This window comes from Hemibagrus wyckioides, linkage group LG11, assembly GCF_019097595.1.
Source record: "Hemibagrus wyckioides isolate EC202008001 linkage group LG11, SWU_Hwy_1.0, whole genome shotgun sequence".
Taxonomy (NCBI): domain Eukaryota; kingdom Metazoa; phylum Chordata; class Actinopteri; order Siluriformes; family Bagridae; genus Hemibagrus; species Hemibagrus wyckioides.
The window spans coordinates 23533419-23557386 of NC_080720.1; the positions used below are offsets into that span (position 1 = coordinate 23533419).

At 38.3% G+C, this 23968-nt stretch overlaps 1 protein-coding gene across 2 annotated transcripts in view; it reads left to right on the forward strand.

The window, feature by feature from the left end:
- The first annotated feature begins 1336 nt into the window (after positions 1 to 1336).
- mmp24 (matrix metallopeptidase 24) overlaps positions 1337 to 23968 on the forward strand; it is a 28908-nt gene continuing 6276 nt past the window's right edge. Inside the window, exons 1-7 of one of the 2 annotated variants that reach the window (XM_058402078.1) lie at positions 1337 to 1618; positions 5299 to 5345; positions 18940 to 19088; positions 19778 to 19885; positions 21566 to 21870; positions 22532 to 22693; positions 23547 to 23761. In XM_058402078.1, coding sequence (XP_058258061.1) covers positions 1540 to 1618; positions 5299 to 5345; positions 18940 to 19088; positions 19778 to 19885; positions 21566 to 21870; positions 22532 to 22693; positions 23547 to 23761 — 1065 coding nt within the window. In that variant the 5' untranslated portion in view covers positions 1337 to 1539. The remainder of the gene's footprint in view (positions 1619 to 5298; positions 5346 to 18939; positions 19089 to 19777; positions 19886 to 21565; positions 21871 to 22531; positions 22694 to 23546; positions 23762 to 23968) is intronic. The other variant, XM_058402077.1, reaches the window with a different exon arrangement.

Below are 23968 nucleotides of genomic sequence, written 5' to 3' on the forward strand. Positions count from 1 at the left end.
AGCTTGCATTCTCTTTGTGGTTTGGTATTGGCTGGCTGTTATATATAAATGCTTCAATCCCAAAGTCTGTCACATAGTGTTTTCGTCAGCAGAGTGTCACCTAGCTGCTATGTGCGAACATGGTGAGGGACAGTTTCACATATCATGTATTTGGCTCCTATTACCACATATTACGTCATATAATGTCATCTCTGACTAAAATATGCCCAGGTCTTCAGAAAAGAGCCAATAAAAAACACAGAGCTGTAGAGGAATTCACTGAGGTCCCTTAGTGGAGGTGGTTTGGACTTGTAAAATAATAAAAGAAAATGTTCAGTGCCTTTTGAACATAAGAAAATCAGAAAAAAAAATTCATGGTACATGTTAAAACTTTCAAAACAAATCCAAGTTCAAGCATAACATATTATTGCATTACCTTAATGAAACCTTACCTTATAAATACCTTAATGAAGAGGCTCAACCAAGTTGTCCACTCTTTTAGGTGCATGTGCATAACTGATTAAAAGTCTTTTCATTTCATCATGTGCAACACAAACATTATCTATCTTTTTGACTATTATTTAGTTTAGATATTATGATGATAATGATGATAGTAGACATGATAGTATGAACCAGCTTAGAATCAGTTAGTATTTATTGCATCCATTGGGGCTTATGCATTTTACCTTAACAGTGCTTCAACATTTACAGTAAATCATTGTTTTGTAGGTTTTGGTTCCTCTTATCAGGAGCTGAATCTGTAATGCCTCTGGATCTCAGATGCACTTAAGGGCATTCTTTAAGAGATACACACTGAATATCAATATTTCTATCACTAAAACCAAACTGAATAATAATGCTAAAAGCTAAAACACACATACACTACAAACACACACTATATAGATAAATACCCTGTTATGTGTCAATAACATCTCCACCCTAATGGGTCTTTGGTCCTATTAACAATGGTGCCATTAACAGTGTGTGTCACATATAGTAAGGCAAAAATTGGATTTCTAGGTACATGGGAACACCATTATAGTCTGATAAATAAAACAATGTAACATGTATATTGCATTATGATTAACATTATTTAGAATTTATATTGTTCAAATGTTTACATAAAATACAGTGATCTGTGTTGTACGCACACGCACACACACAAACAAACTAACTACTTCAAATGAACTACATTTCATTCATCATTTAAATTATAGAAATTACTATTCAACAACTTGCATTTAATGATTAAATTGATTCGCAATCCTGCGCGCCGTGTCTGTTTTGACAGCGCGAGCACACGCGCCCCTCCAGACGCATCAAGCCGCGCGCGCGCGCACGCCCTTTGTATGGATCCGCGCCTGCGCAATGATTTCCCCGAGTTTGACGGTCGGCTTGGTTGTTGGAAATAAACAGGACACAAAAGCTTGTTATTTTTTTTGACAGCTTAAATAAAAAGAGACTGGTGCTCGACTGCTGGAGGATTTGGGGGACATTTGTTGGGGGGACAGTCATGGCGGAGGTGGGAGTGAAGGGGAAAAGGACAGGGCTCCCGGGATTATGTTGGAAAACCTGCTACTTTCACGTCGTGTTTTGGGTCGTGTCTGTCTGTGGAGAGGAGAAGAGCTTTGTGGTGGAGGTAAGGTGACAGAATGAACACGCCAAGTTGGCTATGTCGAGGTGCAAAGCCTCTGCCGAGCATCACCTCCTCTTGGTGCATCCCGGATGTAATTTAATAGAAAGGAAAAGAGGTCGGTTAAACAAACAATCAATCAAACAAATAAATATTCAACATTTTACACAAATAGCCGGAAATGTAGACGAATATAGATGAATCGATCAGTTCCCTGTAGCCTGTTGTGCATCACTTTGATGTCTTTTGAGAAGAAAATTACGAAAAAAACACACGGAAAATGGCTTCGCGAGTGGGCTTGTGTGCTATATTAGTTGACTGAACCAATTAACGTTATCTATAATTTACTACAAACACCAGCAGGGTACGCCATCGCCGACGACTGCTTTTTTTTACGGTAAACAGGAGTGACAGGTTCATGTACAATTTTCTCTCACTGTTCAAAGATCCTGAACACAATATTTATATTTTTGCTACTGAATCATTATGTATCACTTCCGTATTCTAGACGATGAATTGATGCTGAATTAACATAGTGTTTACTTATAGGCCAGCAGCGTACAACCTGCTCATCATTTTCATTGTTTATATTCCAGCTTTAAAAAAAAATCATATTTATCGTTTGTATTTTACCTTTATGTGAAACTAAGCGATATTCTTTTGTCCTTAATGGCTCCAAATATAGCATCCTCCATAATTGATGGCGATGCTGTGGCTGCCTCGGAGCTCGGGTACATTTCAAAGCGAATACAACTGTAATAAATAATGTGTCACAATAATGTTTCACCTGCGTACGGCGACGCTCTGTTTTGACACATGATGGTTTTACGAAGCAGTTTTTATTTTTAATTATATCTATTTGGGTATAATGAACAAGTGTTTCCGTATTTGCGGGAAAATTATTTTGGTGTGGCATATCAGAAACTGGGTGAGCAATAGGTTGTTGTTGCCGTCGCAGTTATGTATATATTACAGAATATGAGATGTCGTATAGTAGTTTTATTTTATTTGCTTTCTTTCCTGTTAGAAATGGAGTAAGGTACAATTATTTTGTTTATTATTTAAATGAAACGCAATAATTATTATTATAGATCATTTTTAAACATTAAAAATGGACTGACCTTTAACAGTTAACCTACATTAACATTAGTCGACTGCATTGTCTTATTATTTATCAAGTCACCTGTGCCACAGATCCTCAAAATATCTCAGAAACAAAATGTGTCATTTTACTGAAGTTAAATGTGTTTAGTTGCAATCTGGCCATTTAGCTAGATACTAGAAAAAAAGTAAGACTAGATTTCAGACAAAATTCTACGGACATTGATTATACTACATGAAAAGTCATTAGAATTTTCTTGTTCATTTTTGGTGATGAATTGTTTACTCCAAAATGTTTCTTTGCACATTGCATGGTTTACTATAATTTACTTTAAAAAAAAAAAAAAAAAAAAAATGACCGATCACGAACCTACTATCTAATGTCCTATAGAGACAGAATATAGCTCATAAACAGATGGGAAATAAAGATGATAATGCTTTTTCGTTAGGTTTGGTGAGTAGAATATGTATCTCAGATGCAGGCAAGTGCAGATAATCCAAAACACGATTCCAAAAAGCAGAGTGAAAAACAGGCAAAGATCAAAGCGATCCGCAAACACTAAAACTTAACCAGGGGAACTCATGAAAAGCAGCCTCTCAAACAAAGAGAGTTAAACCCAGAACACACAAGAACAAAAAATTGGAATCATTAGCAGAACAGGCTAAGAGCCAGACTTCTCAAGGAGCGTTTGAACATCCAGGTTATTTATAGCATAAGAGTGATTGGATAAAAGTGTGTGTAGAAGTCCAGTGAGCTTGAGCATGCAGCTGTATCATGTGATATGATTTGTAGTCCATGATGCTGCTGGGAAATGTAGTTGCATTTGTGAGGGTGGAGTTTTGGTTTCTACCCTAGCCTCTGAGATAATACAGCCGGGCCACAGATTCTGACACAATGATGAAAGGTTGTGAGGGATCAGGGTGTTTCAGAATAGGCTGTCATATGCACCTCCTTCAGATTTGATCGGATTGTTCAGCAGATTTGTTTCACTAGTGCTTACTTGGCCTTTTTTTAAAACGTAGGTGAGTGGAACTGCAATGGAGCTGAACCTGCAGGTGAGCTGTCAATAAAAGCTGCCAAATGGTGTACCTTGATGATGAGATAAACTAGCCTTTCTTTTACTGCAGTGAGTTCTGTCCCTGATTACTCCCTTCTTGCTGATAATCTATCTATCCATTCATTTTCTGTACCAATACAGAGCTTATCCCAAGGGAATCAGGGCACAAGGAGTTAAACCATTGCAACCTTGGGTTGCCAAACCATTGCAGGGCATAATTGCTCACACACTTATGCTCTGATTCGTGCACAACAGCCAATTTAGAGATTCCAGTCAGCCTACCATGTCTTTGGACTAGGACAGGAATCAAACCCCCAGCTGTGGAGATGCGAGGCTAATGTGGTAACCACTAATCCACAATGCCTTGCTGAGAATATATTGCCAAATGCAAGCTTTTCTTTTTCAAATAAGTTGTTCTCCAGGAGTTTGGTCAGCACTGGTTTCATAGCGCACATGACTTTCTGAGAAAGGGCAACAGATAACACTATACAGGCGGTTACAAATTTTCTGAACATGTTCCACAAAATAACATTGATTAGCACTTGGAAGACCGAGAGTGCATTAGAGCATCTATACAGCATTACACTGTACTTATAATGGCCAGAGGTGCGAAAGACCATTTTACACTCATCACACTCATCAATGCGAAGCAGGTTGTAGGCACATTTGAGATCAAGTTCATGAACAGACTAAGATAAGGGCTGCTGAAAAAAAGAGGCAGGGAATATTGTTACCTGACTCACCTGATTCAGTGTTTTAATTAATCATGTGAAATGGTTTATTATAGTAAGTGATGCCACTTGAAAATGGTTTTGTGAGTGCTGTGCTGTATTGGGACATTCTGGAAAGTCTGCACATTTCTGCATTGCATATTTATACTTTGTCATCACAATTTTGAGTAAGTATCATTATCTGTATCTTTTTAGTATTCAAAATATTCAGATGTTTATATCCAGATTTAAACCAGAGGTAAGCATAATATAATAGAATAGAATGGTGTTCTCTACCCCAGGAAAAAAGGGGTGATGGAAAAATAGTAATTTCTCATCCAATTTGCAGAACGTTATTACGTATCCTGATCCAGATGTCCTGTGGAACATTTTGACATTCTTTCTATCTACTATCTAATGTGACAAGATAAATATGTAAAATAATGGTATCTTTTCCAAATCAAGAAACATGGGGCAAATTTAGAACCTGAATGAATAAAATGTCTCCACAATCTGTTACAGAGAGATGTTTTATGAACCAGGTGTTCTTCAGTTGTCCATTTTGCTCTCTTCCTCACAGACACGCAAGTAAGCCAATAATAGTCAGACGTAAGCAATTTCTTAGATAACATTTCTTCCACATTTTGTGTTGCAACAAATAGTCAGGTAATATTTCATCATTGTCAAAGTTATTGTTATTTTGGCTGTCTTCCACAGTCTATTGAAGTTGAAATGCCGACTTTAGTTTAAGGGTATTTCATGTAGGTTGAATGGTCTAGGAATTACAGCACTTTTTATGTGTTCCCCCTTTTCTAAGGGACCAGAAGTAATTGGACATTCGCTGCTCAGCTGTACCATGGCCAGGTGGGTGAAAAACCCATTCACAACACAACATCCTCAGAGAGATCTGTGTCAAAGTCAACAGCCAAAAGACTTTACCAAAATGAGCACAGTGGGTAGATCACAATGTAATCCATTGGTAAACTTCAAAATGTGGAAGACCAGATAAGAGTAATAACAGTCTGTACACTCCTGGGACAACATCCAGATTGATGGGAAGAGAAGCATATGGACTTTGGGAAGGAACTGCTAATGATCTGAAGCATACTACCTCATCTTATGGCATGGGCATGTACGGCTGCTAGTGGACCTGGTTCCATAAATGTACTGGTGAACCCATAGTCCCCATTTACTAACCAATTTACTTCGTCTTAATTAATATCTAGTTAAGTAAATTTTATTTTTCCGAAACAGACTACCTCTGAGCATAACCAGTATTGTATTTTGGCATTCAGTCCTAAATGGCTATGAACAAGATAAAAAAACAAATCATTCATAATTCCAATGAGCTTCACTAACTGGCATATACAGTTGTGTATGAGTAACCCTATTTAATCCCAAAAGAAGGCCTTGAAATTTCCAGCCCTATTACTTAATATATTGGAGTACTTTATCTGTCTTTAGCGCTTACTTCCGAGATAGTAACTTTTTCATAAAAATACTTATGTGGTCAATACCTAGGCTCTATAGAGGTCAAATATAGACATTAATACAGAATTAGATGCCTAGGCATTTATCATGCCAGAGGTGCAGCAATAAAAACAGGTGTCATGTACACAATGCGCTGTAATGCCAAATGCTTGTCTGGTTTATGTAGAACCCAGTTTGGAGTCTGAAATGACCTGCCATCACCCAGGAAGGCTGTTAGTTGCAAATGGTCAAGCATAACAACAAAAGGAGGCTAGTGAAAAGCCAGAACAAAGCTGGGCATCTTTTTGGATTTTCTTCCCATTTTAGTAATTTAAATATTTGATGCAAGAGTAGAGACCACATGCAAAATGAACTCATGGCCATTGGTGGACGGTTCTTTTATCTCCTGTTCCTCACCTGATGAGGAGAAGGATGATCTAGCTGTGATGGTTGGGCTCTCTGAGTCTCACAGAGGATTGGCAGATGCTTTACAATTTGTTTAACCAATTCTAGCTAAAAGCTAGAGTACAAAGATTAAATTAAGACCATTAAGATAATTGCCAGCTTGGCAGCAGTATGCATTGCCTCCTTACATAGAGGCAAATTATACAATCTGTCCCAATCATTGTACTCGCGCCTGGACACGGACACACCAGAAAAAAAAAATCTAGCGGTTGTACTGTTTTAGGTTCTACAGAACATACTGCCTGAATCAGAAAAACAAGAAATTGTACTTATAGCAGTGCAACCACAGAATTGGTTTGTTGTGGTTGATCTGCACAATACATACTTTCATGTTCATATTGCTCCAGAATAATTATGTTTTTTGAAATTTGCCTCTCAGGGTCAGACATTCCAGATTCAAATTCTATCCTTCTGGCTTTCTCTAGCACAGAGGATTTTCACAATATGCATCCAAGCAGTTTGTTCGCCCCTGAGAACATAGAGTATGAGGATGCTGCCATATTTGGAGGACTGCAGATAGATTTAGCAAGAATGCAAGCTACTGAAATGCTAGCTCACCCTAATGCACAGAGACAGGGATACTGATTATTAAAGTGCAGTGGAATAAACCTCAATTCTGCTATCGACCCAGCCTTTGATGCTTAGGGCTGGCCAAATTCCAACTCTAGCCAAAGGCCATTTGTCCCAATTAAGTTATTTTTTTTTTGTCTGTGCAGAGACACAATTGCCATGCTAAGAGAATAGGATTCTACATGGGATTCTACATCTCCATGGTCAGAGAATGGGATTCTACATGTTTCTGTAGGGCCAGTGGTCCTCTGGACCACAATAAACAGATAAGAGGCATTATAAGCCTGTCTTTTAGACTGGGCCAAACCAAGCAGTCAGTCTCATCCATGCTTTGAGCTCAGGATCACAGTTCCTTTCAGTGTTGCCTTTTCAATGATACATTTCAAGCCGATGTCCTACCATTAGCCTTTGCTAGAGCAGAGGTTGAAGACAGCCCTGTCACCTCTGTTGGCCATAATCCTGACGCGAGTAGACAACATGATGCATCACAGTGATTCTAGATTCTTGGAGAATGCTAGCTACCCTGTTAAGGTTAGGTAGATCAATATAGGCATCTCCAGTGATTGCTGAAATGATTATTAACTGCCACTAGTAGATAAATTAAAACTAAAGGTAAAAGAGAGCTCTGAAGAAGAACAGTCTAAAGCATACCTGAAATTACATAGACAGGAGCACATCCTTGCCCTATTGAGAAGAAAAAAGAAGAGTACATCATTCTTTTACGTTTTTGTGACATTGTCACATCCTGAGCCTTTTCCAACAATGTGATGGACAGGTACATAAACCACCAGGGCAACGTAAGAATCTTTTCTATCTTACTGTGATTCAAATGTCACATTCTCCTTCAATTCCCCTGGCAAAGATAAGCTTAGCTGTGCACATTGTTAAAGTTACTACCCTGGTTAATCCCACCAGCATGTGTTGAAAGATACAGTGACTAGATACGGTAGCTAAGTTAGAGTGGTTGGTAGCTAACCCTCTGTTAATTCATTGCTCTTTCAGCTCTTCTGTCACTTATTTTTCTCCAGGAGTAGGCTGGTATTGCTTTTTTTCTATCATTAGTTGCACAGTGATTTGTATGACAGAAATTGAAGGCATAACTGATGTATGTAACTCAGTATTCCCAGGATAAAACACTTACTGAAGATGCTGGTTCTGATGATGATGACGATGTTGATGTTGATGATGATGATTTAATTGATGCTGATATGTTTGTTTTTTCTGATATGTTTATAGTTAAAGAGCAAACTAAATTCCTTCAAAATTGTCAGAGGCAGAATTCACATACCATGTTGTGAACAGAACAGTGCTGCCATTTGTACAATAAATTTAGATAGGACATGTATTATGTTCTAAGTGTAGAGGTTATATGAACCCTGCATTAATTGGTCATAAAATGTCATCTTTATCAAAATCACAGGTATAGACAAACACAATATGATTAAGCCAACATCACACAAGCAATTATAATCTTTCATGTCTTTACTGAACAGATCCCCTTAAACACTCACAGTGCTGTAGACCTGCACAATGTTCAGGAGGAATTTTAGATCACTCTTTCTTGCTTCAGCTCAGCCATGTTATTAGGGTGTCTGGTATGAACAGCTCTCTTGAGGTCATTCCACAGCATCTCTATGATGTTAAGCACTTGGCTCAGACTGACTAATGACTAATGTTCTTTTTTATGACATTATGTATTGGATTTACTTCGATGTTTAGGATCAATGTCCTGCTGCATCACACAAGTTCTACAAAGATTCAGCTGCCACATAGCTATCCTGATATTATCTTATCCTGATATATTTGGGAATTCATTTTTCTTTCAACGATGGCAAGTGGTCCAGGTGCAGAAGCAGAAAAGCAGCCTCTTATCATGATGGTTCCCTCCACTGTACTGTATGCAGTGTGCAGTGCCCTTTTCACATCAGATATGGTGCTGCATACTTTTTCAGAACAGCTCAACCTTAGTTTTACTTTGACAGCATGAGCTCTTTTTTGTGAGATATGTTTAACATTCACAGATGCTGTTTGTGAAGAGCAAGTTCAAAATGTTTTGGTCCTTATTTAGGACAAAGTAGATTAAACAAACACCTCCAATCTCATTTCATTATTTGGATACAAAGTTTGCCAGTTACCAGCTCTAATCAGCTTTTGTTAAAGTCATTAGCTTTTTCATTAGCAAGAGTTTCCCACCTATATAATGAATATTTAAATGATATACACTATATTGCCAAAAGTATTTGCTCACCCATCCAAATAATCAGAATCGGGTGTTCCAAACACTTCCATGGCCACAGGTGTATAAAATCAAGCACCTAGGCATGCAGACTGTTTTTACAGACATTTGTGAAAGAATGGGTCGCTCTCAGGAGCTCAGTGAATTCCAGCGTGGAACTGTGATAGGATGCCACCTGTGCAACAAATCCAGTCGTGAAATTTCCTCGCTCCTAAATATTCCACAGTCAACTGTCAGCTGTATTATAAGAACGTGGAAGTGTTTGGGAACGACAGCAACTCAGCCACGAAGTGGTAGGCCACGTAAACTGACGGAGCGGGGTCAGCGGATGCTGAGGCACATAGTGTGAAGAGGTCGCCAACTTTCTGCAGAGTCAATCGCTACAGACCTCCAAACTTCATGTGGCCTTCAGATTAGCTCAAGAACAGTGCGCAGAGAGCTTCATGGAATGGGTTTCCATGGCCGAGCAGCTGCATCCAAGCCATACATCACCAAGTGCAATGCAAAGCATCGGATGCAGTGGTGTAAAGCACGCCGCCACTGGAGTCTAGAGCAGTGGAGACGCGTTCTCTGGAGTGACGAATCGCGCTTCTCCATCTGGCAATCTGATGGACGAGTCTGGGTTTGGCGGTTGCCAGGAGAACGGTACTTGTCTGACTGCATTGTGCCAAGTGTAAAGTTTGGTGGAGGGAGGATTATGGTGTGGGGTTGTTTTTCAGGAGCTGGGCTTGGCCCCTTAGTTCCAGTGAAAGGAACTCTGAATGCTTCAGCATACCAAGACATTTTGGACAATTCCATGCTCCCAACTTTGTGGGAACAGTTTGGAGCTGGCCCCTTCCTCTTTCAACATGACTGTGCACCAGTGCACAAAGCAAGGTCCATAAAGACATGGATGACACAGTCTGGTGTGGATGAACTTGACTGGCCTGCACAGAGTCCTGACCTCAACCCGATAGAACACCTTTGGGATGAATTAGAGCGGAGACTGAGAGCCAGGCCTTCTCGTCCAACATCAGTGTGTGACCTCACAAATGCGCTTCTGGAAGAAGCTGCAAAGGGTGGACCGACGTCATATTGAACCCTATGGATTAGGAATGGGATGTCACTTAAGTTCATATGCGAGTCAAGGCAGGTGAGCGAATACTTTTGGCAATATGGTGTATGTGCAAAAGAATATGTGCAGATATATGTGCACAATAATTTGTATTATTATTTAAAACAACTGTATAAAACCAGATTTTAAGACAAATGTATACATAAAACTGGGTACTTGCAAAGGATTCACATATTTTTTCATGTCACTGTAGTGTACAGATCAGCCTACTGAAGGTTTTTTTCAGAGTTTCACAGAAACCTTCTTGTGAAGAAAGCTTCACAAGTGGGAGGATTGATATGATGCAATACGCCTGTTTCATGTGATTCACTCAAGTCAAGTTGATTAACATGATGTGAATAGGAGACAGACTGTTCTGTACAAACTAGAAATTTGTATTAAATAATAGGACTACTGCTCCATACAACCCTCACAGACTATGTGCACTGCACAGGACAACACATTTCTGCTTCTCCAAAATAGAATCATTCAATTTATTTAAAAAATGGTAACGTTTGTTAATTGTACATGTTTCTTATTGTTTTAGAAGCATTCTCTACTGTTTTAAAAAAATTATACAGGCATTGTAATGATAAGCTGCAGCCTCATAGTACATTCCATGAGTGTGTCCAGTAAACATTTCTGGGATGTAAGCAACTCAGTACCTGAAGTAAATCTAAAACAATAACATTATTAGGTCCACAAGGCATGTAGTTAAGATTGATTAAGAACTTGAATGAAGGCATGGAACTTTCTAAATTCAGTATTAGAAATTACTGTTTGTTATTATATTTTGTGAAGAAAAAATAATTTATTTTTTAGCAGTCCTTGTATTTTTTCCATTGTTATTGCTATTTTAAACAAGGTTTTGGCCATTAATCTCCAATATACAATGCTCCATGACAGAATAAAACCATGTTTTAAAATGTTTTGCATTTAAATTCCAAAATTATATTTGCATATTCATATATACCCTTAGCTAAGGCACCGTTTTTAATTATCCTGAGATTTAGATCTAGTTTCTATAACTTGACTGAAGTTCACTTGTGCCAAATTCTATTGATATGATTTATAAAGACACATACATGTGTGTATAAATTAATCAAAAAGAGTCTCAGACCAAAATTCAAGCCATAAAAGTCTGAGGAATCGACCTCTGCAATCAAATGGTGTTAAGACACTCGGGGCTAAAGGTTTGAGTGTTTGCCGATAGCACAGTAGGCTACATTATTATGAAATGGGAAAAGACTCCTTGAGCTGGCTGTCCAGCCAAATGTAGAAGCTGGGTCAAGGAGGTAACCAAGAATCCAATGGCCCTTTTAACAGAGCTTCCAGGAGATGGAATAACATACCAGATGTATAATCTCAGAAACACTCTTATCAATCAGGCCTTTCCAGATTCAAGAAGCTTTATTGCCATTTCAACCACATATAGCTGACGCAGTACATAGTGATATGAAACAACGTTTCTCCAGGACCTGGTGCTACATAAACATGCATCATGAAGATCAAACACAAAAAACAACACAGAGCTAGGACCGAAGTTTGTCCAAGCCACACAAAGTGCAAAGTGTGCAGCTAGGTGCAAACAAAGCAACGACAAGACTGGTGCAAAAATAATAAGTACAAAAAGACAACACAAAAACACAGGACACTTAGCGCCGAAAAAAGAAAAAGAATGGAATGTGCAATGGAATGTAAATGAAATGAAATAAAATGAGATGATGTACAACTTTGAGACCTGACAACATGTATTGTACAAAAATACAATAGCAGCAGTTGAGAGAGTGCAAAATAGAAATAAACATGAATATAAATATAGCAGCAGATATAATAAACACAAGGGTTGAGGTAGTGCAATAAGTATTGAACAATATAAGTTATGTGTGTCCACACAGGTGAGAGAGAGAGAGAGAGTGTGCGTGTGTGTGTGTGTGTGAGAGAGAGAGAGTTTCGTACAGTTCAGTCCTGGGTGTTGAGGAGCCTGATGGCTTGAGGAAAGAAACTGTTGCACAGTCTGTTTGTGAGGGTCCAAATGCTCCAGTACCTCTTTCCAGATGGCAGAAGGGTGAAGAGTTTGTGTGAGGGGTGTGTGGGGTCATCCACAATGCTGTTGGGTTTGCGGATGCAGCGTGTAGTGTAAATGTCCGTGATTGAGGGGAGAGAGACTCCGATGATCTTCTCAGCTTTACGGTATAATCATCAGATGGAAGCCACTCTTGAGAAAAAGGCGTATGGCAGGTGCTCAAAGTCTTCTAAAGGCACTCTGAGAGTGTAAGGACCTGATTCTCTGGTCCAGTGTAATAAAATATTAACTTTGGGCTAAACTGTTGAACCCCAGGTACTACTCATCAACTGGTAATGTGTAAATGGAGCCAAATACAGAGAGGTCCTTGAAGAAAATGTACTTCAGCAGTATTCCACATCATATTCCAGCCAAGTCTGTGAATGACTGTGTGCTTGACTGTATGTTGCTCGCTCTTTCGTTCCTTAATGCCGAGTTCCCTGCACTGCACAATTTTAGCCCTGATTTTCAGTCGCTGACAAATGCCCAAAATTGAATGCAAATCGGAGCTTGTGCACACAAGTGACAATCGCACAGTGTGAATTACCAAAGACACTAACTGAGAGAATCAGTCGCTGTTGCCTGTGAAATATTTGGCATGCTAAATATCTGGACCTGTTGGCGACTCAAAATCCTGCAGTGTGAAAGGAGTTCTGACTGAAAAACATCAGCGATGACCTACAGCCAATGAGAGAGCAAGATACAAGGCAGCAGGAGTTTCGGGGAGGAGTTATAGACCACAATATCAGCAAATATGGCTTTGGTTGGAGCACAATATTATAGTTTAACAGAGTTTATAGGTTTTTATCAGAAAAAATGTCTTAAATATAGTTATAAAATATCAGAATAAATAAGCTTTACAATAGCAGAAAAACAGAAATAAAGCAGAAACATTTGCTTGACCAGGCGTAGATTAACTATTTGCAGTCTCGCGCGAGAACTCGTGTGTGATCTTGCGTTATTTCTTTATAACTTATTGCGTGCATTTGATTGTGAAATTTGATTTTCTACTGGACTGGATCTAGTACTGCCTTTATAGTGAGCAGGTCATAATCTCTTTATAGTCATCAGGCTAGCTCCAAAAACAAGGGGAGAAGTCAGAGACCCCATTCCTCCTTCAGCTATTCCCAATCAGCTACAGCATGCACGAAAAGCTCCAAGAAGGCCTTCATATCATCACTGGGGACCATCTAGTTGAGCATCACAGGGATAAAAGTGGCAGGGGATAGGAGAAATATTGCTGTAGCTTCTGGAGCACCCAAAGGCTCTCAGCATGCTCTAGTGTGAGGGCTTTGAAGCAGCACTGCTTCTTGTTGAACAGATCTTTAGGCGATTGGAGGTGTTTTGGGTGAAATTCTGGATTCATGTTTAAGTTCATGCTCCTTGGGGTGTGTGTGGGTGTTTTGTGTGCAGAACATATCCATAGACCAGGTTATCAAGCTAAGCTGTTATTCCAGTTCTGTGTGCGCAGTGCAACAACAAACAACTTGGGAATCTGCATAATGGAAACATAAAAAATAAACAAAAAAAAACATTTAACATAACAAGGTTGAAAAAACATAGTATGTATCTATGTAGCATTATAATGTGTGCTTCACAGCATGTGTAAATGTTTACATTACAGGGATGGGCAGATTGAAGATGATCACTGATTGGCGATGCCTGAATCCTGACACTGGTATTGGGTAGCTGTCTGATAGGATGCTCATTTATTCATACTTATTCTACAGTATTTTATTGTATTTTACAATTAATAATGACAGTCAAAGCAAAGCAGACTGCAACCTATGTTCCCTGGAAAAGGGGAGAAACAGAGGAAAAACCGAGGAAAAAGAGGTACTACAGCAGCTTCCTAAAAACATGATAAAGCATTTTAAACATAAGACAGAACACAAACCCGCCAGCGTGCATTGACTGCAGTGAAAACAGTAGTTAAGTACTTACCAAGTATATTGTTTTTGACAATCAGCCACTATTATTACTTGACATTGAGGGGTTTTAACATAATGAGGACAATAAATATACTTTACTTAAAGATGTACAGATGTGCTTTTCTGAAGTCAAAAACCCTACACTCCTTCACTGCAACCCTACTTGATTCAAGGTAACTAATGTACCTTAGAGAAAGCATTTCATAAAATAAATCAGCTAATGTTAGAAATAATGAGCCAAGTAGGGTGCACCTGCTCTGGGGCATCTTAAAATGAACAGGGACCTTTGGGATCCAAGCAGGAGAGACGAGAGAGAAATGGATAGTGTGTCTTGTATTTTTCTTTTGGCTTCTTCTCTTAAAGACCTGCCAGTATCATTTAATTAAGGCTTTTCTCACCCTGTCAATGAGATTCAGAGTTTGTTAAATCTTAAAGTAATGAGGGTGAATATCTTACTGGATTATGTGAATACAGATGTATAAAGGTCTTGTAAATGTGTCACGTGGTCTGCATAAATTTTGTCTGCACATCTACTGCATAAAGTTTTAAAAACTAGTGGCTTTCCGGAACTGAAATGTGTTTCTTTTTTGTATATATATCTTAACTACAGATAAACTTATATAGAGAAAATTGCTTTTCCACAACATACTGAGCAACTCCAAAGTGTTATTTTATTTTTAATTAAGAGTGAGATATACAGAATTTAATGAGAGACAGATTTTCATAGCAGCCTTAAAAATGCCCAAAGACTGACAGGCTGTCCAGAGGTCCTGGCCATATAGTCATTCCATGTTTAATGTTAATGTTCTTTATTTTCTATAAAAATGGCTAATTACAATTATAAATTATTCAAAATCATTATATTACATTATAATATCTTCTTAATACAATTGGCAGCACTACCAATAGGCACACCTGGCCTCCCCTCCTGTGGTAGCTTGACCAAGCCATAGTATGCAGTTCCAGACACCTAGTACCTGCCTCGTGCCATTCCAACAGATGTTTTTTTTTCCACCCACCTGAGAGCCTCGGCCTACAGTCACCATTGGCAATCCAGGCAGGCAGAAGAAAACCTGCCACTTTCTGTGGGCAAAATATTGCTGACTTTACATTTTCTATGACATCCACCATGTGGTCACCGCATGTACAGCCTGGCTGAAGCCAAGTACCACAGAGCCCTGCTAGCTGACATGAAAGTCCTGCTGCCCACACCCTATTGTCCCTGGTCCCATAACGCTATTGATTTCGTCATCAATCTTCCCCAGTCTTCAGGCAACACCACCATCTTAGCTGTTGTGGTCCCCATGCCTTATCCCATTGCCTTCCCTCAGCGTTCACCACAGCCAACTTCTATGTACTGAAGTGTTTCGTTACTTTGGGCTCCATGAGGACAGAGTCAGTAATTGTGGTCCACGGTTTACACCCAGGGTATCTAGGGCATCCAATGGCCAAGTCGAATGAGTCAAGCAAGAGATCAGCTGCTTCTTGCATATCTTATGCATTTCCAAGTCAGGAAATGGGTCACAGTTCCTGCCCTGGGCCCCAAACTACCTACATCACACTCCCATGTAGCTCATGATATTCCACTGCATTCTCAGCCATCAGTTCCTTGTTCTCTTTGAACAATTTGAATGGTTCAAGTTCAGCAAACAGATGTGGGAAGCCTCCCACCAGAGGCTTAAACAGGTCACTCAAACTCACAAAGCACAAGCTGACTGATGCTAGGAACCTACTTCTCAGTACCAGCTGGGTGACAGGGTGTTGCTGATAGCCAAGCATCTCAGACAGCCCCAGATGTACAAGAACCTCAGTCCCAGGTGTATAGGCTCTTTCTGAATTCAACAGGTCAATTAAGTCACTTACAAGCTTGACCTACCTTGCCACTGGCACATAGTTCCCTCATTCCATGTGTCCTGCTTCAAACCTGTGGTACTATGCCCCCTAGCTGTTTACCAGCTCCTTTCCCCTTGATGTAGAAGGCCCAGCAGTCTAGATCGTCATTGTGAGGGAAGGCTATTGCCCCATGAACCAGGGTAGCCGTGCACCCAGCACTGGACTCCATGGCCCATAACATAGATACATGTTCACAGTGACCAGACTTGCACCAATTTGCACTCAACTGTTTTCAGTTACACATTAAATTACTGTGCACCTTTACAAGCCTCTTTTTGTTACAACTTCACTTCAAAGAAATTGGCAAGTTTCCTTTGTGTTCCGTTATTACCAAGCCTTTGTTTGTGCCAGTGGTTTGTGATCTCTGCTTTGGTTTTGTTTACTGTTTTACCTGAATGCTTGACTTATAATCCTGAATTTGCCAAATGATTTGGTTTTGTTTGCTTGGACAATAAGAATATTGTTACCTGCACTTGCATCCAACTATGAGTCTGTGTTATAACAAGGTGATTCTTATCCTCAGTAACAGCATAAGAACAATATATAAGCAATAAGAACATAAGAACTTTTTATAAGCTATTTTTCTTATCCACAATGCAGACAAATGATGCAGAATTCTAAGCAATCTTTGTTGTCAGATTAGAACAATGGCGGAATAAAGAACAGTAACAGCACTTCACATTCTTAAAAGGGAGTAGTATCAACACATCAAGTTATTCTCCTTCTCAATAAATTATAGTATTCAGGAGAGGTATTAAGGCAATTCAGGAAATCCAGGTAACTTCACGCTTTATGCTGATGAAATTGTTACGTAAAATTCATAATGTTAGCGTACTAAACCTAAAAACTAGCAATTATTATAGCAATTATTAGTCTGAATCAGGGTTTAACTCCTGTTTGTGCATATATTGGTCATATTACAGCATAACAGATTAATACAGCATGTGAATTTCTGAGAATTTAACCAATTTCTATAACCTCTGATCATGGGGAAAAGATTTAAACCACTTAAAGGCAGCATGCTATTCACTGGGTAACATAATACTTTATTGATTTTTGTCTTGCAAGTCTGGTTCTGGTCTATATCTGGTTGTGTACGCCTGTGTGGCAGGTTGTGTGTGAGTATGGTGTTAGAAAACAAACGTGGATACCAGGAATGTATTAGAAATTTCAACAAACCTTTAAAAATTACTAGTAGTGAATGTTTTCAGTGTAACATGCTGAGCAAAACAGATAGCACATAAATTGAACATAACCTCATAACGAAAAACTATCTCTGTACATTAATGAAAAAGTGTAAAAATGTAAAAGTTTGCTGGACTGATGTTATTTTGATATACTCTGCATTACAAAAGAAGCAGATGGCAGCTGTTCTTTCTTTGTCTGTGCTTCTCTCCTCCAATGTTGATGCACTTACAGTTCCCATCCCCCATCCTCTATCTATTGTACACTCTCTGCTCCCATCTTTCTCCTGCTCACTCTCTTTGTTCATACTGTATCTCTGCTTTCTTTTGTCTTTGCTTGTCTTGTTCCATTTCCCTATTCAGTCTTCTTTGTGTGAAGTGTTTTGTCTCTGTTTGCATTTTTAATTGTCATTCTTATACACTTAATAATTCAATCAAATGTAAGCAAATTTTGTAAATGTGAAAAGACTGAATAAAGACAGTCTTCAACCAGGGGTAAATGATAACATAATGAGCTCTGTAGCAGCACCTGATTTGATATTTTAATTTGCATTAGATCTCCAAAGTCAATTGAAATGCCTGAATTCTGCAGACTTTTTCTTGGGCACTGTAGATTGGAGTGGCATGGGGCTGTTGTTCTTTGAAAGTTGCTGAATAGCTCTTATAAAGTGGTTGTATAGCCATATAAATTATAGTTTATATCGGCTGTTGTGTTCTGGAGCTATTGGTCACTTCACAAGGGCAGATGATTTCTGGAAATCTCATGTATAAAATACTATAAATACTACTGATATTGTTTTTTTGTTTTTTATTAGAGAATTTGTTGAATTGCTGTTTCTGCCCTCTGTAGGATGGGCGTCACTCAAAGTGCAGATGTTGCTCACTGTTTGCAAATTATTATTAGTTTGTTGTTGTTGATTTTTTTGTTTGTTTGTTTTTGTTTTTTTTTTTACAATTATTTACACTATATTGCCAAAAGTTTGTGGACACCTGACCCTCACACGCATATGTGAGGCTTCCCCAAACTTTTCACACAAATTTGGAAGCACAGAAATGTTTTTGTATGCTGTAGCATTACAATTTCCATCCACTGGAACGAAGAGGCCCAACATTGTTTAAGCATAACAATGCACCTGTGCACAAACTAAGGTCTATGAAGACATGGTTTACCAAGTGTGGAATGGAAGAACTTGACAGGCGCACACACAACCCTGGCCCCAACCCCACAGAGCAGCTTTGGGATGAATTGAAACACAGACTTTGCCCCATAGTAATCCCCACAGCCATACTCCAGAAACTAGTGGAAAGCCTTCCTAGAAGAGTGGAGGATATCGTAATGTAATATAAATATACAGTGTAAAGAAATATACTGCCAGAATTTTTTTTTATTTTTTTTTTTACTTACTTTTTTTTTTCAGTGTGGACAATTTATGGTCTTTTATTGTACATGATTCAGGCATGTATTTAGGGGGTTATTTTGCTATTTATTTTGAGAGAAACTGCCCATTCTATTTGCCTTACCATGTATTCCCTCTTTGTATGTTTGTTCAGACGTGGTTGAAGAACTATGGCTACTTACTCCCACATGACATCCGGACATCAGACTTGCGTTCGGAGAAAGCCATGCAATCAGCAGTTGCTGCTATGCAGCGGTTCTATGGCATCCCAGTGACTGGAGTACTTGACCAAACAACCATAGAGTGAGTACTTACACAGATAAAGACAAAGTTTAAAGAAAATATTTTAAAGGTAATTTCATTTTGGCTCTGCTTGTCATAATGTTCTGCATACACATTTTCATACTGGCAGGTAGACATTATTTGGCATGGTTATCATTTTTCTGTTGCCTGATGACAAAATAAAACAATTACCACAAAGAAATTAACACAATGGACTTGACAATGTTTCAAATATTATTTCAACTATATGCTGTATGCTCTGTATGCATAAGGCCCTCAGAGGTCTTATGTAGAATATGGCTTGAAAGATCAGTGCTGTTTTGATTGCCTACAAAGTATTAGGCAGGTGGTTTAATGTTGTGTCTGAACAGCGCATCAAAGGTAAAATTAATCCGGATGTAGGTTTCGATTCCAAATGAGCAAGCCGAGGTGACAGTGGCAAGGAACAACTCCTTTAGATGAGTAACACCAGGGTCGTTAAGGCTGTATTCAGAGTTATGTATGTGTACTGAGGAGATAATATTGATAAAATCAGTTTCTTGGGTCAGCATTTTCAGTTCTCTAATTATTTTGGGTTTAAGGGTATGTGCTTGTACAAATATTTACTGTTACAATTGTCCAGCCCTTTTTTGGTAAATGTTTTTATTAAAAGTGCTTTTTTCTGATTTTGGAAGAAGATCATTTGTTGCTTGTGCCTGCTCATTGTTTAGGTGGATGAAGAAACCTCGGTGTGGGGTTCCTGATCACCCTCAACGAAGGAGAAATAAGCGCTATGCTCTTACTGGTCAAAAATGGAGGGACAAAAAAATCACCTACAGGTACAAGTACTGTTTCATAACAAAGCATGTTTTAATTAGATGTAGGTATTACAAAATAAAAATAAAGATGGAAGAAAAATGGTGTGTTAGGTGAATTAATTAGAGAGAATATTATTTATGGCTATAATTCATCTACAGTGCATTCTCTCCATTGCAGTTTAAGCCATTTCTACTAAAGGTTAGCATTTTTAAAGATCACCATAGTCCATAGACATTCTGCACAGTGGCATTTAAAGAGGACTTATAAAAGGTGTTTTATTCATATAATAGAACGTACATGTGTCTACACTATAATACATTATATACAGTTTCTCTACATGTTTTTGACAGCCATTCATAATTTTATTGAGATTAAACTCCATCCACAATTATGCTTGTGTAGTAAGTATAAGTTTTGAAATTTAGAGTGTTTCTTTGTTGAGCCATCTGTAAAAGCCCAAGTGAAAAAAAGAAAAAGTAGTGTGATACAGAAAGACGAAAAAGTGTAGTAGGATAGGTTTTTAAAAGAACAGGATCATAACTGTGTGTCTGTGAGAGAGAGAGAGAGAGAGAGAGAGAGAGAGAGTGGGGTGGGGGTGTGGATGGCAGGACAAAAAGAGACACTATAATGCCTAAAATCTTAAATGATTCATTACATTATCAGAAAATTTTACAATTTAGCATCATTTCTAATTGTATTATAGAGGTCATGATCATACTATATCATGAATGTTGCATTATAGTAATGCCCTGCTGAGATTCCTATTCTAAAACAACTCTCTTTTTTTATCTTTTATAATTATGCACTTTAATTTAAATCTTTGTTGTTTGATGAAACTGTGAGCTAAGGTTTCTTTTTGCCTCTGCATTGTTTTGCCTCAAGAAAAATGTATTCAAGAGTTCATTAAGGGGTTCTTCTTACAAGGATACACTCTGTTGTACAGTTATATGTCAAACTTTTAAGGATTCCCTCAGAGGGACAACTGAAGGACACTTAAGTATTAGACATATTTAAGAATGGATATATGAAACAGTGGTGGCTAAAATATTACATGAAGATTCTTTTCGGGCTGCATGACAGTCAATAGTTTTAAGACTATTTTGCAAATAACTGAATAAACATACAGCTCTACAAGCTTGCATAACTTCATGCCAAATTACCTTTTCAAATTAATTTTACAACTATATAATTGTAAAGGGCACTTACCAACAAACTATAAATGTTAAATCAGTGCATAAAGTGGTGCAGAACTGCATTTCCAATCAGCCCCAGCACTTATATTTCTGCACACTTGAGTCACATTGTAAGCTGCTATTTAAGTTTAAGTTTTTGGTAGGGCTTGTTTCACTTATTAAATGTTATATGGTCTTGTATCTACCTCTAACTATACAAATTTTGCCAGCAAACAGTTGTTATTAAAAGGAAAACATTTGAAATACAATCAGATGATGGTTGGTTGGTGGTCAAATAAATGGTTAATCTTTTATTGACGAATTCCAGTATACACTATGTTTTATCTAACATGGAATCTTTATACATGGAGTCTTTGGCAGAGTTAGCATCTAAAAAAAAGCTGCATCAGTGATTAAAATTCGTCCTTGACCAGTTTTATACATTCTATGTGGAATCAGAGATTCTCAAAATTATATAGTATGTACTTTAAATATTTTATTTCTTTATTTTTTTCCTTTTCTCGTCAGCATACACAACTTCACTCCTAAGGTAGGCGAGAAGGACACGCAAAGGGCGATCCGGCAGGCATTTGATGTGTGGCAGACAGCAACCCCACTGACCTTCCAGGAAGTGGCCTACTCTGAGATAAAGAAAGAGGGCAAAGAGGCAGACATCATGATTTTCTTTGCCTCAGGGTTTCACGGTGATAGTTCTCCATTTGACGGCGAGGGAGGTTTTTTAGCGCATGCTTACTTCCCTGGCCCTGGAATCGGAGGGGACACGCACTTTGATTCTGATGAGCCTTGGACATTAGGCAACGCTAACCATGATGGTATGTGAGCAGGCAGTGGATTCACCATCATGCTGTTCAGAATCACTGTACATTTAATTATACATAGTTAAAATAAGTTGGTGCTTCACCCTGTTTTGAAAGTCAAGGCAGAGCACTGTATCAGCAGCCATGGTGTGCTGTGTACATAAAGTATATATATAAAGGATGATCTCTGTTTGTACACTGTCAGCATTATGCATATATTCCTTTGTGTTCCACTAAGAATGGATCAACATCAAACCTTATTGGTCCTTATTGAGAGAGAGAGAGAGAGAGAGAGAGAGAGAGAGATGAAAAAACACAGATAAGAGAAAATCAAGAAAAGAGTGCAAAGAGATGTAGGGCTGAAGTGTGGGTTAAAAAAAATTAAGTTAATAAAATAAAAATGGGGGGAATTGGTCAGATTATATAGGAAACAATAGAGGGGGAGAAAATTTGATGGTATGTAGAGGTAGGCAAATAATGATATATGCAAATTAGACCATGCACAAACATTTGTTTGTATTCTGCACAGGCTGGAGAGATTTATGTTACTATTTCTGATGCTCTGATTCAGAATTCCTAGAATTCAGCTAAAGAAAATACTTCATGTTATGCTGTATTCAAAGTGATCATTTGTACCTTCACAGATGCTTGCAACTTTGACTTTTGGCCCTTTCAGGTAATGACCTTTTCCTGGTGGCAGTGCACGAGTTGGGCCATGCATTGGGTCTGGAACATTCCAATGACCCAAGTGCAATCATGGCGCCTTTCTACCAATACATGGAGACACAAAACTTCAAACTGCCACTAGATGACCTTCAAGGCATCCAGAAAATATATGGTAGAGAACCTTACTATCTGAAAAGATACTGCAAACAATATACTGGAAAAAGCTGATTAGATATTTAGATTATATATATAAATGTGAAACATTACATTCTTGCATACCTGAGTAGAGAGGAAAACAGTAGCTATGGAATAGGACTGTACTGTAGATATCCTATTCTTTTCCTTGCTAAATCATGGTCCCGTGATTGTTAAAGTTCATTTCCATGCTTAAAATGTCTTTTCAGCCTACACATACAGACAACAGTATTATTGCCTCCATTTAGAAATACAACAATATATTGCAGGAGTTACAACTCATTTCAGGTAACGGGTCACATTACATTTATGTCAAGTGGGCCAGACAAAAAAATCAGTTTAGTCGACCAATAATACATCAACAGCTCCTCATTAATGTGTTTATTTATCTACATTTATCTGATATGCACAAATAAAAGTATAAAAGTTATAGCATAGGTATTCACTGCTATTGTTATGAAACCCAGTTGAAGTGACAAAAATTTTTAGATGGCTAAATGAAGAATTCATATAATTTTGTTAGAAGGTTAAGAGTTATTGCTCTTATGTACATTAAAAGACTAGCTTTTTTCTAATCTTTTGATTTAATTATGGCCCTCAAGATAATTTTTTAATTAGAACACCCATGATTTTTAATTCATTTGCTGGGACAGATTTGGTTTGCAGTCTATATGTTTGACCCCCTTGAGCTAAACATTTTTTTTTTGTCAAATTCCATTATGAATCCGTTTATTAGGTCTACACTGATGATGACTTTATGTTCACTGTATAAAGACTTCAAGTTTCAAGTTAAAATTTTTATCAAACCCTGTTTTTGGAATACTTCCCAGGTGTCCCAACTGCAATGTTGGAGCCAACTCGGTCTCTCCCAACCCTCCCACCACGGCGGACTTATTCTCCTTCTGACAGGAAAAATGACCGTCAATCCCGTCCTCCTCGACCTCCCTCCGGTGACCGGCCCTCTCCTGGCTATGGAAAACCCAACATCTGTGATGGCAATTTTAACACAGTGGCCTTTTTCAGGAGGGAGATGTTTGTTTTCAAGGTGAGTTTCTTTGTTCTTTGCCTTTTTTAGCACCCCTGCCATCAACAATGTTGATTGTTATTTTTAATGTATTTGTTTAATAGAGTAACATGAAGCATATTTAGTTTAATCAGAATTACTGATGTAGTTGCATTGGTGAATACATGTTAAAGTTTCTGGTCAGGGTTAAAAATGTATTTTTTATGAAAGTTGTTGGTGGTGGTAGTA